Genomic DNA, 15697 nt, shown 5'->3' with positions numbered 1-15697 from the left:
CTGGTTAATAACAAACAAGTCAGTATGATAACTTATGGTATGAACCTCTGTCTGTTTTAACCCATGATTCCTGGTTCATGGGTAACAATGAGATATTTGAAATGGAAAGTGATCTCAGTAGTTGTCCTTCTGGCTGTGCAGCAGGAGGTGGCAGCAAGGTTTCCAAGTGCAAGCCTGGCACTTCCCTCGGACTTACTAAGGCAGGTCTACATAGAGCTAGGCTGTGGTTTAATGTTATGCATGAACCAGTCTTATGGAACTTGCTTTGTCCAAAGTTACCAGGTGTACTCATCTGAACATTAAGAAACACATTACTTTGAAGGTAGGCAGGTATAGAATGCGAAGGTTTTTAGATTTACCAGCTAGAACTTGGTATTCCTTGCATTCTCTAGCCCAGAGGTTTTCAACCTTTTCGAGTCCATGGTTCTCTTGACTAACAGCCTTCTTTCTGCAGCACCCCTTGGGGCTCAGGAGCCCAGTTATGTCACCCCTTTCCTGCAGAGCTGGCAGCCTCTCACCCTTTTTCGAACACCCTCCCTTCTGGAGTGTTCCCTCAGCCTCCTCTCCTCTCCTGGGAGTACTCTGGGCAGCTGCTGCTGCCATCCCTGGTCTCTGAGCTGTCCCCCTCCCAATAGAGAGGTGCCTCCTCATGCTGCCCCACAGGGGCCTGGGCAGAGGATGCCCCCAGCCTTAGTGGCCCAACAGAGACTGGCCAAAGGTGAATGTGAGGCCAGGACCTCACCTTGGGAGGCAGCAGCAGGGCTGCTGCAACAAACAGCTGTGCAAGCCTTTGAGAGGCAGAGATGTGAGTGGGCATTAGAGGAGAGAGGGAAGGAAAGAGGGACAGAGGCCAGTGTTGCCCACAGCACCCCTGACCATCATTCAAGTCACCCCAGGATGCCACGGGCCACTGGTTGAAAACCACTGCTCTAGCCAATACTGAAGTGGAAGTGAAGAATATTGTGTACAGCATTGGTCGCCCATTCTCAAAAGGATACTGTAGCACTGGAAAAGGGGGGGGGAGTAACTAACATGACTAGGTGTTTGAGAACCTCCTTCTAAGTAACGACTAAAGCATTTGGGGAGGGGGGTAAATTTGGGGGAAATTATTACGATAGGGGAATAATAGAATGTGTGCAATTATTTATTTAAAAAATTAAGGAAGCGCTTCTCTGTATAACAAAGTTCTGATGTCCACTGCCATAGGACGTGGTAATGACAGTGGCATAGATACCTGTTTAAAAGGGCAGATGATCTCTTAAAAGGTATAGATATGGTTTTAAGTCATGACAACTAAATAGGATCTCACATGTTCAGATGCAGTGTACCTCTGAATAGCAGATGCCAGGAGAATACAATGGGGAAAGCTGTTGCCTTCAAGCCTGCTTTCCAGAGGCATCCCAACAGCCATTGTTGGGCATTGGATACTGGACTAGATGGAGCCTAAATCTTATCCAGAAGGCCTGTTCTTATGTTCTTAGCTACTATGAAGGAGGAGAACTGAAGACCAAGTATTTCATAGAACTGACTAATCTGATGACTTGTTTTGGAATGTGCACTTGAGAATCCTGACAAGTGAGCAGGGACCTGGAGAAGGGGAAAGTATGGATATTTGTTTGCTAACACAAGTAGTGAATAAAGCAGAAAATCACCATCATACAGCAGTGGAGCATCTCTTTGGAGTGACATTCCTGTAGCTACAGCAGAGAACTGCTTAGTGATGTCTTGATGCGGAAAGCCTAAACAGAAGGACTTCTGCAGCATTCAACCCGAGCTATGAATAATAATATGACGTCAGGACTAAGCCAAGGAGATATATGGAAACACCTCCTCACTCTCATTACTGAAATGGAAAGCTGTGGAACACAGTGGGGAGAATTTCCGGGATTGTAACCATGCAGAACTTTAGTAAGACATGTAAGGCTCTTCTGACCCACCACCTTATTTGGAGGTCAAAAAACTCCATGCAGTATTGCCTACAAATTCATGTATGTTGCTGGACAAATTCTTTGGCAAGGATCTTTTGAATCTCCTTGAGCAATAGGTGGCTTCTCAAAAAGGGATGGAGATATAGCTGATTAACAAATTCTATAGTCTAGGCCTGGATTAATTTCTCAGCTCCATTGTTCAATCGTACAATCATCAGGATGGCTGGAATGGTGTGCCTACTCTGAAACCAGAACAAAACTTGCTTCTTGTTGGACTCTGCTCATATGCTGGTCTTCATCACATTTCCATGTACAGAGAAGCAGCTTATGTCAGGCAAGGTGAAGCAATGTTTTCTTTTTCCGTAACAAAGCAATCAATGGGCAGCATCCAAAAAGGCAGGTGAAGTTATGGGTCCTGCTGGTTTTATCCTCTTCATACATTTCATAGTTCTTTATGAAAGACTTGACAATCCTAAAGCAAGGATTGGTTCTTCCTCTTTTAACTAGGATGGTTCTTCCTCTTTTAACTGCTCTGGAAGCTGTCAGCTGCAACGTGGGACTGCATTGTTGAGCTAAAATCTAAAGACTGTCTTGGTAGACAGATTTTGCTGCTCCCTTCTTCAATACGCGGGTGGGGACGTGGGTGGCGCTGTGGGTAAAACCTCAGTGCCTAGGACTTGCCAATCGTATAGTCGGCGGTTCGAATCCCCGCGGCGGGGTGAGCTCCCGTCTTTCGGTCCCAGCTCCTGCCCACCTAGCAGTTCGAAAGCACCCCTAAGTGCAAGTAGATAAATAGGTATCGCTTTATAGCGGGAAGGTAAACGGCGTTTCCGTGTGCTGCGCTGGTGCTGGCTCGCCAGAGCAGCTTTGTCACGCTGGCCACATGACCCGGAAGTGTCTCCGGACAGCACTGGCTGTTAGCCTCTTAAGTGAGATAGGCGCACAACTCTAGAGTCGGACACGACTGGCCCGTACGGGCAGGGGTACCTTTACCTTTCTTCAATACATTTCTAGCTTTTCCCAATAACTGCAGTTGATCATTATTACTAGACTTTACGGCTATCGGAATGACAGAAACATTGCTTGCAAGCAATATGGACTTATTTATTTTGATAGGCTTCTGGTTGTTCCAAAGGCTTCTGGTTGTTCCATATGGGCCCCTATGAAAGAGTCCTATCTTTTCTCTCCCGCGATCATCTACACTTTTAGCTTCTATTATCATATGACTGCAGAACTGGGACTATTGAAAGGCTTGTTTGCCTTAGTGATATTGATTGACTACCTTCTCTAATTTTGTTCACAGAATATTGATTTCTTTTATAAGTTGATATATACAGTGTTACCTTGGGTTACATACACTTCAGGTTACAGACTCCGCTAACCCAGAAATAGTACTTCAGGTTAAGAACTTTGCTTCAGGATGAGAACAGAAATTGCACTGTGGCGGCGCGGTAAGCCCCATTAGCTAAAGTGGTGCTTCAGGTTAAGAGCAGTTTCAGGTTAAGAACGGACCTCCGGAACGAATTAAGTACGTAACCAGAGGTACCACTGTATGTTGTTATAACATTATTAGCCACATGTTGCCTGTTATTGCTTAAGTTCATCCAGAACAGTGGCAGGAAACCTCTAGCCAATGGGCCTCATAGAGCTCACCAAGCCTTCCCCAGTGGTGGTGGCTGTGTCATAATGAAATCCAGAATCAAGCAGGCACAACCCATGATTCATTCCTCTGTAGTGTTGGATAGAGAGGTATAAATTTTCTGCTCAGTCCAGAGCTGCTATGGAATGAAAATTTCCTCCTCCCTGCTCATCACATGAGGGAGGGAGGTAAATAAGGTGAAGGTAAAAAAAAAGGTAATTAACACCCTACTTCACAGCTGATCTGCATGGATCAGCTGGGGGGTGGGGTGTTGGTATGTCCATGTGCAAGCACCCACTTTGGCCACTCTCAGAACTGACAGGTGCCCCCCACCCAAGGGTGGGCCATGGTTGAAAGATGCCCATGGACTGAAAAAGGTTCCCTACCCCAGCTTTAAGGGCAAGATGGCAGAAATATACACCCTATATCTGGCTGACTTTGCCCCCCCCCTTTTAGGGTTGATTCCTATCTAGGAATTGGAAAACCCACTTCCATTAAATCTTTGTAATTAGAGGTGGGAAGGGAACCCTGCATTCGCTATTTCATCACTCACTACAGACACCCTGCTTTCCCTAGCTGACAGAATTAAAAATCCTGTTCCATTTATAGAAATCTGCTTTTTTTTGGTGGGGAGGAGGAGATTTTGTATATTTCCTCACATAGGATCTCTGTGAGGATCAAGTTCCTTCAGCCTGGCCAATTATCAAATGTAAGGCAATATAACATAAATAATTTTCTTTTGCCATGGAAATCTTAAAACTCAGTTTTTCCCACTGCATGCAGTATCACAACGAACTCTGTCATTTGGACCTCTGCTCTTCAGTGCTGAATTAGCTGCCTGGAAACTTCTCTCGTATCTAGCTGTTCCACACTACAAGAACTGAAGAAGAGGTACAGAAGAGAAAAGGAAGGAGACAGTGCTAGATTCTTTGCCCAAAGGGTACTGGGAAAACTGGCTGTTTTGCCCACCTATTCCTCCTCCCCAGTATCATAAACCCCTCCCTGTCCCTTGAGAGACTCTGTTTCTGTCCCGACAACAAGAATGTAAAGGAGTGGTTGGAAGTCTTGTGGGGAGCAGGAGCAATATTCCTATGTCAAGGTGTGCCCCTGATTCTCAGATATAGTGAAGTCCATAATTCAGCAGAATCTACATTAAAAATCTCTTGGAAGAGGAGAGATCAAGCTCTAAGACTCTTTTAGCCATCTGTTTATCTGCCGATTATTCCGAGAGAGCATATTTTGTGCCAAATGAATCCGTATTTTCCGCAGTTTATACTTACAACAATGTGTGACAAGCAGTGCTGAAGCCTATCCACGGGGAAACTAACCAGTGGTCATCAGGTGGGACCACTTGAGTCTTGGTTACCTACCAGTTTGTCAGTTTATGCTACATGCTTAGATTTGTCCTGGTTTCTTTTTCTGCAAGTGAACCGAACTGCTCTGCAAGATGATTCAGCAGTTAATAACTGCAGCTGAGGTGCTGTTTTGCTCCTTGGCCATTTGCCCGAAAACTGCTGGTCTGCAGACAGCAGGAGGGGGAGTTAAGATTGCTCCTTGCTAAAGGCCGTCTGCCACAGTTTGTACCTTCGCAAGCAGTCTGTGAGGGTCGTGGTTCCTGACACGTGGCTCTCCCCATTCACCACACTGCCATCGCTGCCTGGGCTCAGAGGCCAAAACGGGGTAGAAGAACCTGGCAAGTCCAAACTGATGTCCCAGAATGGGTCTATCGTCGTGGAAACACCACTAGGGAGGAAGAGGAGAGACTGCAATCAAATGGATAAACTAAGCAATCGTCTGGGCAAAAATGATACATAGGAATGGTTGGCACATCCATTTTCTAAGCAGTAAAGGACTTTGAATGATTCACATGACAAAAGTGAATGATAAAAAATATTAACAATCCTGTAAGTTAATGGATTCTGAAAAATTATTCCTTCTTAAAAGTATGTATCATTTGATATTGACATACAAAAATGTGTTCACAAGACAATCAAACCCCGTAAAAATTAGGAGGAGAGCTCCTTTTATGGCGCCTCTTGTCTCAAAATTTAATGTGTGGAACCAGCCCTTACTTCAAGGCTTTGCTTACTTGGGAGGGGGGTGGGGAGAGGTAGTACTTCACCTCTAGAGGGTGCTCAGACTACAGAAAGCACCTCCATCAAAACAGCTTCTTTTATTGTCAACTTTCTTTAAACGGACCTTTAAGAACCTATTAAAGGGCATAGAATTTTGTGGAATTTACAGCAATAGCCACCCCATGAGATATACTGGCAGTGGGAATACGATCCCTTAGAACAAGTAGTCCATGGGGTTTAGTGGTACAGAATTCTGGCAGTTCCAGTCTGGACCTCAGGGCGGTAGGGGGTGAGGAAGAAGAGATCTACTTTCTTTAAACCAGGGGAGTGTGAAGCACACATTCTTTCATAAAAGAGCGTTGGCTATGTCATCTTGTGTATTCCATGCTCATCATTTCAACGCCAAGTGAGTTATTCTGTATTTTAAAATGAAATTAATTAACTCCATCATACTTACTGGCAGACTTGACAAGTGACATCGGACTGTAGTCCACCTGTGAAAATTTGGTCTATGATGCAGTTACAGTGGTTGGGGTTGTTGGCTTTCTTCCCATTATCGTCACCTGAACAAAATAAAATAAAATGGCACAGACTCTGAAACAAATCCCTACGTAATGTATATAGGCAGGTATGCATAAAGGGCTTCACATACCAGCAATAGCACGTATAGAAAGTTCTTAGCCTCTCTGCTATTATAGAAAGCCAAGGTGAAAGGAAATGGGTGCATGAAGAGTATGGAAAGAAAGGGGAAAAAAACCCCCACCAAGTGTGAAAGTTACCTCTATATTATTGTTCCTGTTGCACTGAGTTCAATCAATGCAGAGTGGAGAGTCAGTTAATCCAAAATGTACTCTGCGAGAGCCCATAGTGGTGTGGGAGGATAATCTATTATTATTAACCAGAAGAATGGCTTGACTTGGCCTAATTCAAGCACTGATTTCAGAATAGGCCGCACTGCCAAGGTGGTTAGTGAAAATGACTACTTAACCCCACTTAAGAGGACCAGTGAGCGACAAATGTACTTCTAGAAACAACAAGCATTTCCTGGCAAAATGGTTATTTCCACTTAAGAAAACCACACATGCAATCATATATGCACTACCTAAGTGAAATTGCCAAAGTACGGTTAAGCAAGAAAAGAAGGCATCAGCAGCTTTAAACATAGTATAAATTCTGTAGAATAATCTGGTTACCCTACCGTGTTCAATAAGCTAAAGGCAAGTTCTAATGTAAGAGCCGAGGCTAAGTTTCTTATTTCATGTTCTAGTCAAGTGGGATTCTCTCAACCACAGATAAGAGCAAAGTATCATCTAATCACTGTTAAAGCCAGGAGGGGTAAGGGATATGTTTAAACTGACTTAAACTGCAGGTAAGCCTAGTCAGGTGCAATGCTTGACCAAGAGATGAACTTCATTAACAACCCTAGATCATCAGGGAACCCACCTAGCCATAACTATTACCTGTGACACAGCATCTACAAACTGGCATTAAGGTAGGTGGGGAAAATCTGCTTTATTGGAGGGAGGAAAAAAGACAATCCAATGACCCACTTCCAATCTCTTATATAGTTTGAAAAAGCATATCTCCTCTGGCTGCAAGTGGATTGCAATATATTAAACCAGAAATAACCAGTTGAAAGCACTAAGCAGGTAAACAGATTTTAAAAAATAGACTTATCTTCAAATTCTATCAGAGTAACCCACTACCACCAAAGTCAACCACAGTGAATACTCCATTAGGCAACATTAACAATGAATCTACATAAGACATAATAGCAGGATGACAAAATCAAGTTTTGTAAGAAGATACTTTTGCATTGGGCTGATTTGGGATGGACAGAGTTAAACTCTCTGCTGGACTATATTTTGCTTTTAACCTTTTTAAAAAGCATTGTTACCTGTCCCCATATCACTGGAACTGGGGAAGCTAGAAATCCCACTGATTTGTAAGAAGGGCCAAGACCAGCTTGGAATACATTTTTTTAGTGGTGAATTACTAAATTTGCACAGCATTTACAAGTGAACTATTTTACTATGGAACAACTGTCAATCAAAAGGGATTTAACTTTCAGCCATAAGACACAGTCTGCTGAATTCTTATTAACACACAATAGGTTCTCTGTTCATTTTTAAAAAGAAGTCATGCAAAGTTGCATTGCTGACTCAGTTGTGGAGTAGGATAGAAAGAAAAAAGCCGCACAGTATCACCTTGCTGCTTTGATTTCTCTTGTTTTGTAATGATTTTATATAATTTTAAAATTTAATTATTGCTTCTATTAATTATCTAAGAGGATCACTTTGATTCTGCTTCAGTGCAAAGAAACAAGACTTAATCCTTGCATCTGAAAAGCATTTCCTTCTCTTTAGGATTTCTGGTCCTCAGACAGAAGCCAACAAATGGCCTCTTCACATTTTCACTGTCCATCAGGCAACATCCCTGCTGGATATGCTTAATAGACAGCCATTTCTGCCCACAGGAGGATAAGATTGCTCCCTTTTCAATTACCCAAGTCAATTAGGTTCAGCGAGGAGGGGGTCTCAAAAGACTATTTTGTAAGCTTGTTCACAGCAACACAGAAAGGTATTACCCACTCACTGGGCTTCCCATGGCATCTGGCAAGAAAGGGGGGGAAATGAAATTACCACCTACTTGCACCTGTCAATATGTAAAGCAGCAGCAACAGCAAAAAGGTGTATTATTCAACTGAAAGAAAATTATCACTTAAAGGAAAATGCTGTTCCATATGCCCTAATATAGGGGTCAGCAACCTTTTTCAGCCATGGGCCGGTCCACCGTCCCTCAGACCATGTGGTGGGCCGAACTATTTTTTTTGGGGGGGGATGAACAAATTCCCATGCCCCACAAATAACCCAGAGATGAATTTTAAATAAAAGCACACATTCTACTCATGTAAAAACACCAGGCAGGCACCACAAATAACTCAGAGATGCATTTTAAATAAAAGGACACATTCTACTCAAGTAAAAACACGCTGATTCCCGGACCATCCGCGAGCCGGATTGAGAAGGTGGTTGGGCCGCATCTGGCCCATGGGCCCTAGGTTGCCTACCCCTGCCCTAATATATCTGCAAAGGTAAAAACTGAAGAGGTTCAACTATGTGAGGTAGACTGGTTTTAAAAGCTCTATGTGCCCCACATAATGTGGCCAGATGGATCCAACTGAAAATTGTATTATTACATCTGTAATTAAAGTGTAAAAAGGGAAATGCTTCTCCTATACTAGATGGAGAAGGAAACCTGGTTAGTGCTGGAACTGCTCTTGTTTGAGAAGAGGCCATAATGGGAAAAACTGCCAGGAAAAAGCCTTACCTTTGCAGTGTCGATGTAGCACATCTAACGCAGCAATGAGGAACTCGTGTGCATCCTGTTGCTCGTACCCTGCTAAATGCCGTGCATGTGTCCATACCAGGTGCAATAACCTATATGGAATGTGAGGAGATCGGTGCCCAGAGTAGAACTGCTCGGAAAAAGAATATAACAAATGGTCAAATATTTTTCATTGGGATGGTTTGAATGCAATAATAAACCATTGTTTAGTGGTATGAGAATGTGCCTAGCCTCTGTCCAAGCCTTTTTGCAGCTGAAAAGGTAAGTTCAGAAGCTTTCACTTCCATCTTTGATTAACTATTGTATTCAATGGTAAGTGAGTTCAAAATTTCAACCTCTGTGTCCGTATCTAACCCACCATCCCAAGCAATTTACCACCATATCAGAAATCTTTTAGGTTACCTAAACCATTTCTGATATAGTATCTTGGAATATTTCATCCCTGTAAGAAATACAATCTTGGGTTTCTTTATCACATGGATATGCAATGTCAAGTCAGAGTTAGCCTTTACTCTGCATTTTTTTATCTGGTACAGAATTCATGGCTGCCCTAGAACTTGGACTTTCAGTCCAGTTCATCAGCTGGTCTTGTCCTCAGCAGCCAACATGATTCAGGGTGTGCTAGGCTGTGGTTGCAGAGCAAAAAATAAATGAAATACTCTACTATGGGCCAGGAATACTTGAGTTTGTGCAGTAATGTTGAACAGGCCTGCGCAATCCACACAGACAAGATCTGGTAAATTGAGCAGACAAGACCAATAGTGGGTCTAATGGTCAAGAAGGTCTTAAACCTTCTGCTGATCTTAAACATCTGCTGTCTTGCTGGGTATCTTTGGGAGAAGAAAAGGCTAAGGAGTAAACTCTACACAAACCCAGAGTAGAGTCCCTATGACAGTTGGGTGGTGCTGTGGATGCCTCCTTCTGGCAACTCCTGGCCATCCAGACACACAGCCCAGGCTTTGCGCACTGGGGAGGTCACTTCACTGCTGCTAACACAGCACTTTGACTTCACCCCCAGAGGTACACTCTATTATCTTTTGAGACAGATGGATGCCAACAACAGTGCGACTCAAGGGCAAGGTTGAAGGAAGTACCCAATCAAATAAGCAATGAAGAGTTCTGCAAAAGAGATCTATCTTCATGGGAAAAGGCAGCTGGCAAGGTATTTCTCCCCCCCCCCAAAAAAAAAACAACCCCTGCAGACATCACTCCAATGAGTGGGTGATATCTGCTGATGGTTTGGGGGTGTGGGGTTCAAATCTATGTCGACTGTGCGCACCAATGCCCCATGACAGAATGCTGTGCACAGCCAATGCAGGAGCATCAAATCACCCCAATCTCAATCATCAGCTGATGAGTTGTGGTTAAACCCTGCTCAGTTTGGTTGTACAGGTCAGTTTTTTGATCAGGAAGGGTCTTGCACAGTAACACTGCTAAAATGGAGCAAACCCCCTTCATTTTTAGCAGGGGTTTCAATGTAAATATCTACAAAGATGATGAAAGGGCTTGCACTGAATCCCCAGGTAAAATGAAGTTGTTGCCTTTTTAAACAACAACAACAACAACAACTCTGCTTTAGATGTGCCATGCTGCCTTCGGACTTCGAAAGTGCCAAACCACCTGGCATCACATCAGGTGACTGACATGTGGGCAATCCTGCCCACCTATCAAATTTAGCCTGCAGGGCCAATCCTGATAAGGGTCTGGCCCATGCAGTCAAAAAGGTTCCCGATCCATTTTTCAGCCTTCAAGCCATAAAATTAATACATCTGCAACTGACACACAGCATGCACACCTTTCTACATTATTCAAGTTTTCTTGTGGTGAATGTGGTTCTATTCATTACCGGGACTGTAAATTATGTTCTTATTGTTGTGCACTGCCCTGGGATCTTTGGATAAAGGGTAACATATAAATTGAATTACTACTACTACTACTAATACTAATAATAATAATAGCAGGCAGTAAACATCTTGCTCAGCCATCTTTGGAGAGGGATAGATGGGGAAGTAACAGCTTGTTGTATATAACCTTATATGCAATTCAATTAAGAAGGAAAGTTTGTTTTCTTGCACAGCTACCCATATTTTTGGCATGAAACTACACTGCAGCAATGCAACAATGCACAAGCACTTTTTTTTCATAAGAGGATCAATAGGCAACTCTGAGATGCCAACGAGAATGTCACCAAGGGACTAGAGCCCGGGTGTGGTAACTGAAATCTGCTGACACTGCAGCTGTGACAACATAATTCAGGGAACTGCAGCAATAAAATTTGTCACTTCTTACAATTAGCCTTGGCACTATCCGGTCACTCTACCCAGTAGCACTTTCCATAATTACTTCACTGCAGCTACCCTTTTTATATTATTTAGTGCTTCATTAGGATGAAAAGGAATCTTAAGAAGCAGCCCATGCTAACCCCTGGCTATTACCATGCAGAGGATGAAAATGTACGTAACCTGTATATGAGCACAAGCCTTGCTGTAGGTACAGCAATAGTGCCTCTACATTCCTTTAGTCCCCCCCCCCCCCGGACTTGGATGTGGTTCTTCATGTACAATATTTTCAATGAATAACAGTAAGCAGACAAAGAGGCAAAAATAGATTCTACCCTTTGATGTGGAAATGCAGTTCAATACTAGAAAAGAGAGCCAAATGAAAGGTGAAAAGAGAGTGGAGATGGGTGCCAAAGAACTGTTCACACACACACATAACACAGCACACCAAGATTTTTATCCTAAGGTAATCAAACAATAACTTGGTAAGCTTGTGTGTAGCAAGAGCCCAACACTGTCTCACCATATAAACTACAGAGTACAGCATGCCCAGCAGGATTAAGACCTTGGAAGATCCTATACTCCAATCTCAGGCTTAATTTCTCAAAGCTTCCTTTTAGGAATCACTGTTTGAATCTATCATCTTTATCCAGTCTCCATTTTCAGAATGGCAGCTGCCTAAAGAGGACATTTATCTCTCTTGTGTGTTGCTTGTCAGCATGGCTGCAGCATCAACTACAGTGGAGGGCTGTGGAAATGCCCTGCGCTTAGGAGAGTGGGTTTCACCTTCTCACCTTGGCCATGCTTTAGGGATATATCGGACTAAGAAACATGGTGAAGCAGGGAGCCTGATCAACCTTAACTGTGGTTAACACCAGTGCCAATTACCGTATTTTTTGCTCTATAAGACTCACTTTTTCCTTTCTAAAAAGTAAGGGGAAATGTGTGTGCGTCTTATGGAGAGAATGCAGGCTGCGCAGCTATCCCAGAAGACAGAACAGCAAGAGGGATTGCTGCTTTCACTGCGCAGCGATCCGTCTTGCTGTTCTGGCTTCTGAGATTCAGAATATATATTTTTCTTGTTTTCCTCCTCCAAAAACTAGATGCGTCTTTTGGTCTGGTGCGTCTTATAGAGCGAAAAATACGGTAATTCTTTTAATTACAGGTAAGAATGTCCTACAATCTTGCCCAGTACCCCCAAAGTGTCTTGGTATAACCACACAAATATGGATGGAAAATAAGCCAAAAAGTCTTCCACACTGCCATCAAATGCTTGTATTTATTCTAGTTCCTCATACATCTTTATTTCAGAGATGAACTGTCAAAAAAAAAGAACATTTCGAACTAACTAAAGCTCCTTTGGGAACAAGCCACTAAATTAATTTATTTGGTGACAAGAGGCTGCAGGAAAAAGGCACTACATGATTCCTGTTTCATTTGATTTGATGAATAAATTCTACATTATTATTATTTGTTTAGGCTGCCCTATGTTACAGATAGCCTTCTTTAAAAGTTTCTGAAGGAGGCCTTGTTCGGTCACAGAAACCCATGCGTGTACCTGCACATTGAGGCCACAAAGAGCAGCCACGGTTAAGCAGTATGTCTGGATATGAAAGACATGGTTAAGGATGGGCTGCAATCTGAGGTGCAAAAAGTCCATTTCTAACTGTACACCAAGATGTCCTATGAAAAGAAACACCACATTTCCAGAACTGCATCCTTGTATTAGAAGACTGAATCACCCATCATCTACATACATGCACACTCATAAATATATTCATATTTTTCTCCTATGGCAAGAAGCTAATGAAACAATACTTAGATGTTCTAAGTATTCATTGCAATGTAAACCCTATTCAGTTTTTATGCAATTCGAACCATATTAACATTCTACCACAATAGACAGACAACAGAACAGCTCCATTTGGCATTCACTCCCTTGATTGTCACCTGGCAGCAGCCATTCTATCAGGCTGCAGGCACAGCAAGAGATCAGAAGAAGGTTTACTTCATAGGCTCTGCTGAGAGACCAGCTATATTTGGCTCTTCAGCTCCCTGAAACGCTTTCATTCCATCTCATCATTTGTAAGAACTACTCTTTAAGAACTATTGCCTTGCCTAAGATTTCTTTTTTTCCTTTTCCCTCCTCATCCCCTTTTCTTTTTATGTCATGTCTTTTAGATTTCCAGCCTGCAGGCAAGGGCTATCTTGCTTTTGTTAACTGTGTGTAAGCTGCTCTGGAAGTCTTTTCAGCTGAAGAGAGAAGTAGAAATGTTTTAAATAAATAATGGTAAAATATGGCTTAGCATGATTTCTGAACTGACAAACTCTGCTTTGTGATCAGCTAGTAAAACAAATTACAAATCATGTTTTCAAAGGTGTTTTGTAAATTAAGATTTGTGCTATTTGTTTTCCACATGGGTGCTATTTCTTTTTCTTCCTTTTTGCATCTTATCTTACTCTGTGCACTTGTAACTATGTACTTTTTATCTTTCAATAAAAAATATATTTTAAAAAGAATTATGATTTGTGCTAACCAGTTGGTTAAATGAGTAGACAAACTATAGCAATGGCCACTGACTGCACTGCCTCAAGAGGTTCCCGCATCATAGAGAGGGGAGTGAACTTACAAAGCTAAGTGTGGAGGGGACAAAAAATGAAGCTATAAACCTCAGTTTGCCTGTTATACATTACAAAGCTTAAACCACAGTTTAGGTTCTCAACTATAACTAAAGCAAACCACGGTTTGTCTTAGAACCTAATCTGAACCCAAAATTTAAAAAGTAATGTTGCCGTGTGTTACAAATGTGTGAATGTACAAGTTATAAGCGGAAAGGATGACTCACCTCCTGAAAAAGTGTAGACATTTCACAGACCAGACATGAGCTGGGGCTTTGCATTTCACATTTGTGTCTGTCGGAGAGGAAGAAATCTCGCAGTAGTGGAGTGTGGGTAAGTGCTTGGACAATACAGTTCATAAAACATGTGTTCCCAAGATTGATTAGCCCTCTTAGACCTATTAAAACAAGCAAAAAGGGGAGATTTTGTTAATTGTTCTGGTTTACAAAATTGTAGTTTGCTTAAGTTAATTGATTTTTAAAATCGCCACATTCAACACACAGCTGCAAATCATGATTAAGAATCAAGGCTGATGATGTATCCAGTGATATGGTCCATTCCACAAGAGAGAACTTGTTTCCTCCTCTTTAAAAGTGACTTTTAATGCTCTTATAATCAAGCCTTTGAGATACAGCAAGCAAGACATGTATATAAAACAAACATTTCACAAAATGTGTATGGCTCATGTATCACGGCTACACGCACAGTTATGCACATCAAAATACTTTCAAATATTATAAAGCCTGAAAAGCATTATTGCAGCTATATCTTGCACTGGGCTAATTAATCTAGAAACAGCCTCTCCTGCTAAAAATGGGCTGATAAAAAGCAGGTACACATTTGCTTTGCCCCTCACTGTTGTGCAAAAGAGCGGGTGCTACCCATTGTGAACAATGATGCTAAGTGAAGATTTGGTCCCTCTACAAACAGCTGAAGACAGTCTACGAAGAGGCAACAAAGCTACATGGTTCTACAGCAGGCTTACTGCTGTGCTCCCATCCTTAACCCCCACTGGCACCAGCACTATGAACTTGATGCAGAACAAATTGCATTTTATATTGTAGTGATGGGTTTGTTTGCTTTTTGAAATTTTGTCAGTGCTCTGCCTCCTGGCTCAAGAACCCTGTCCCCTTTCTTTCTTACACTTACACACACACACCAGGAAGCAGTTGTGCCCCCTCCCACCATTAACACCCAAAAGAAACAAAAACAGTAAAACTACAAACTGCTTGATTTGCTAGAAGAATATGTATCGGTTTGCTGCCGTGAGAGGGTCACCAAAAACATTCCGTGGCTGCAGGCATAAGGCTATATTATGTTATTGAACTGCATCCGTAGGTATCCACTGGCTTATTGTGGAGTAGGTGATGTGGGCAGTGGATTACACCCAATAGTATCTTGGAACTGCAGTCATATCTTGTAAATCCAACCATGCTTATAGAAATGGAGATCACCAAGTGGATGTCAAATCCTGGCATAAACATATCAAACATATATTCACTTGTTCTGATTTTTAAAAAGGATTCTGAGAACCAAACACTGGAATAAGAATTGCTTAAGATTAGTGACGTTGAAAAGGACCGTGGCAATAATTCAGTTGTGGTTGAGAACTGGAACTTGCTATCTTCTCTAGTGTGGAAGTGCATTCCTGTACCTTGCAGTTGGGTTAAGAGACAGGGTATCAAAGAGAGATAAATTCAAATCCAGAACTTTGCCCTCCGACTGCCTCTCTCGTGTGATACCCAGAAAGTTTCAAGAAAGGGAAACTGGTACCCATATAACGAAGGGAATGGTGTGTTTGGATTTCAT

At 42.3% G+C, this 15697-nt stretch overlaps 1 protein-coding gene across 3 annotated transcripts in view; it reads right to left on the bottom strand.

Annotated features, from left to right (window-relative positions):
• USP22 (ubiquitin specific peptidase 22) overlaps positions 1-15697 on the bottom strand; it is a 107658-nt gene that overhangs the window by 13351 nt on the left and 78610 nt on the right. For all 3 annotated transcript variants that reach the window (XM_081889222.1, XM_081889223.1, XM_081889224.1), the window contains 4 exons: positions 14116-14285; positions 8973-9120; positions 6100-6205; positions 5152-5310 (listed from right to left, as the gene is read on the bottom strand). In XM_081889222.1, the coding sequence (XP_081745348.1) occupies positions 5152-5310; positions 6100-6205; positions 8973-9120; positions 14116-14285 (583 nt within the window). The remainder of the gene's footprint in view (positions 1-5151; positions 5311-6099; positions 6206-8972; positions 9121-14115; positions 14286-15697) is intronic.

This window comes from Podarcis melisellensis (assembly GCF_964234715.1).
Source record: "Podarcis melisellensis genome assembly, chromosome: 14".
NCBI classification, from domain to species: domain Eukaryota; kingdom Metazoa; phylum Chordata; class Lepidosauria; order Squamata; family Lacertidae; genus Podarcis; species Podarcis melisellensis.
This window is presented reverse-complemented; position numbering and strand designations above follow the sequence as displayed.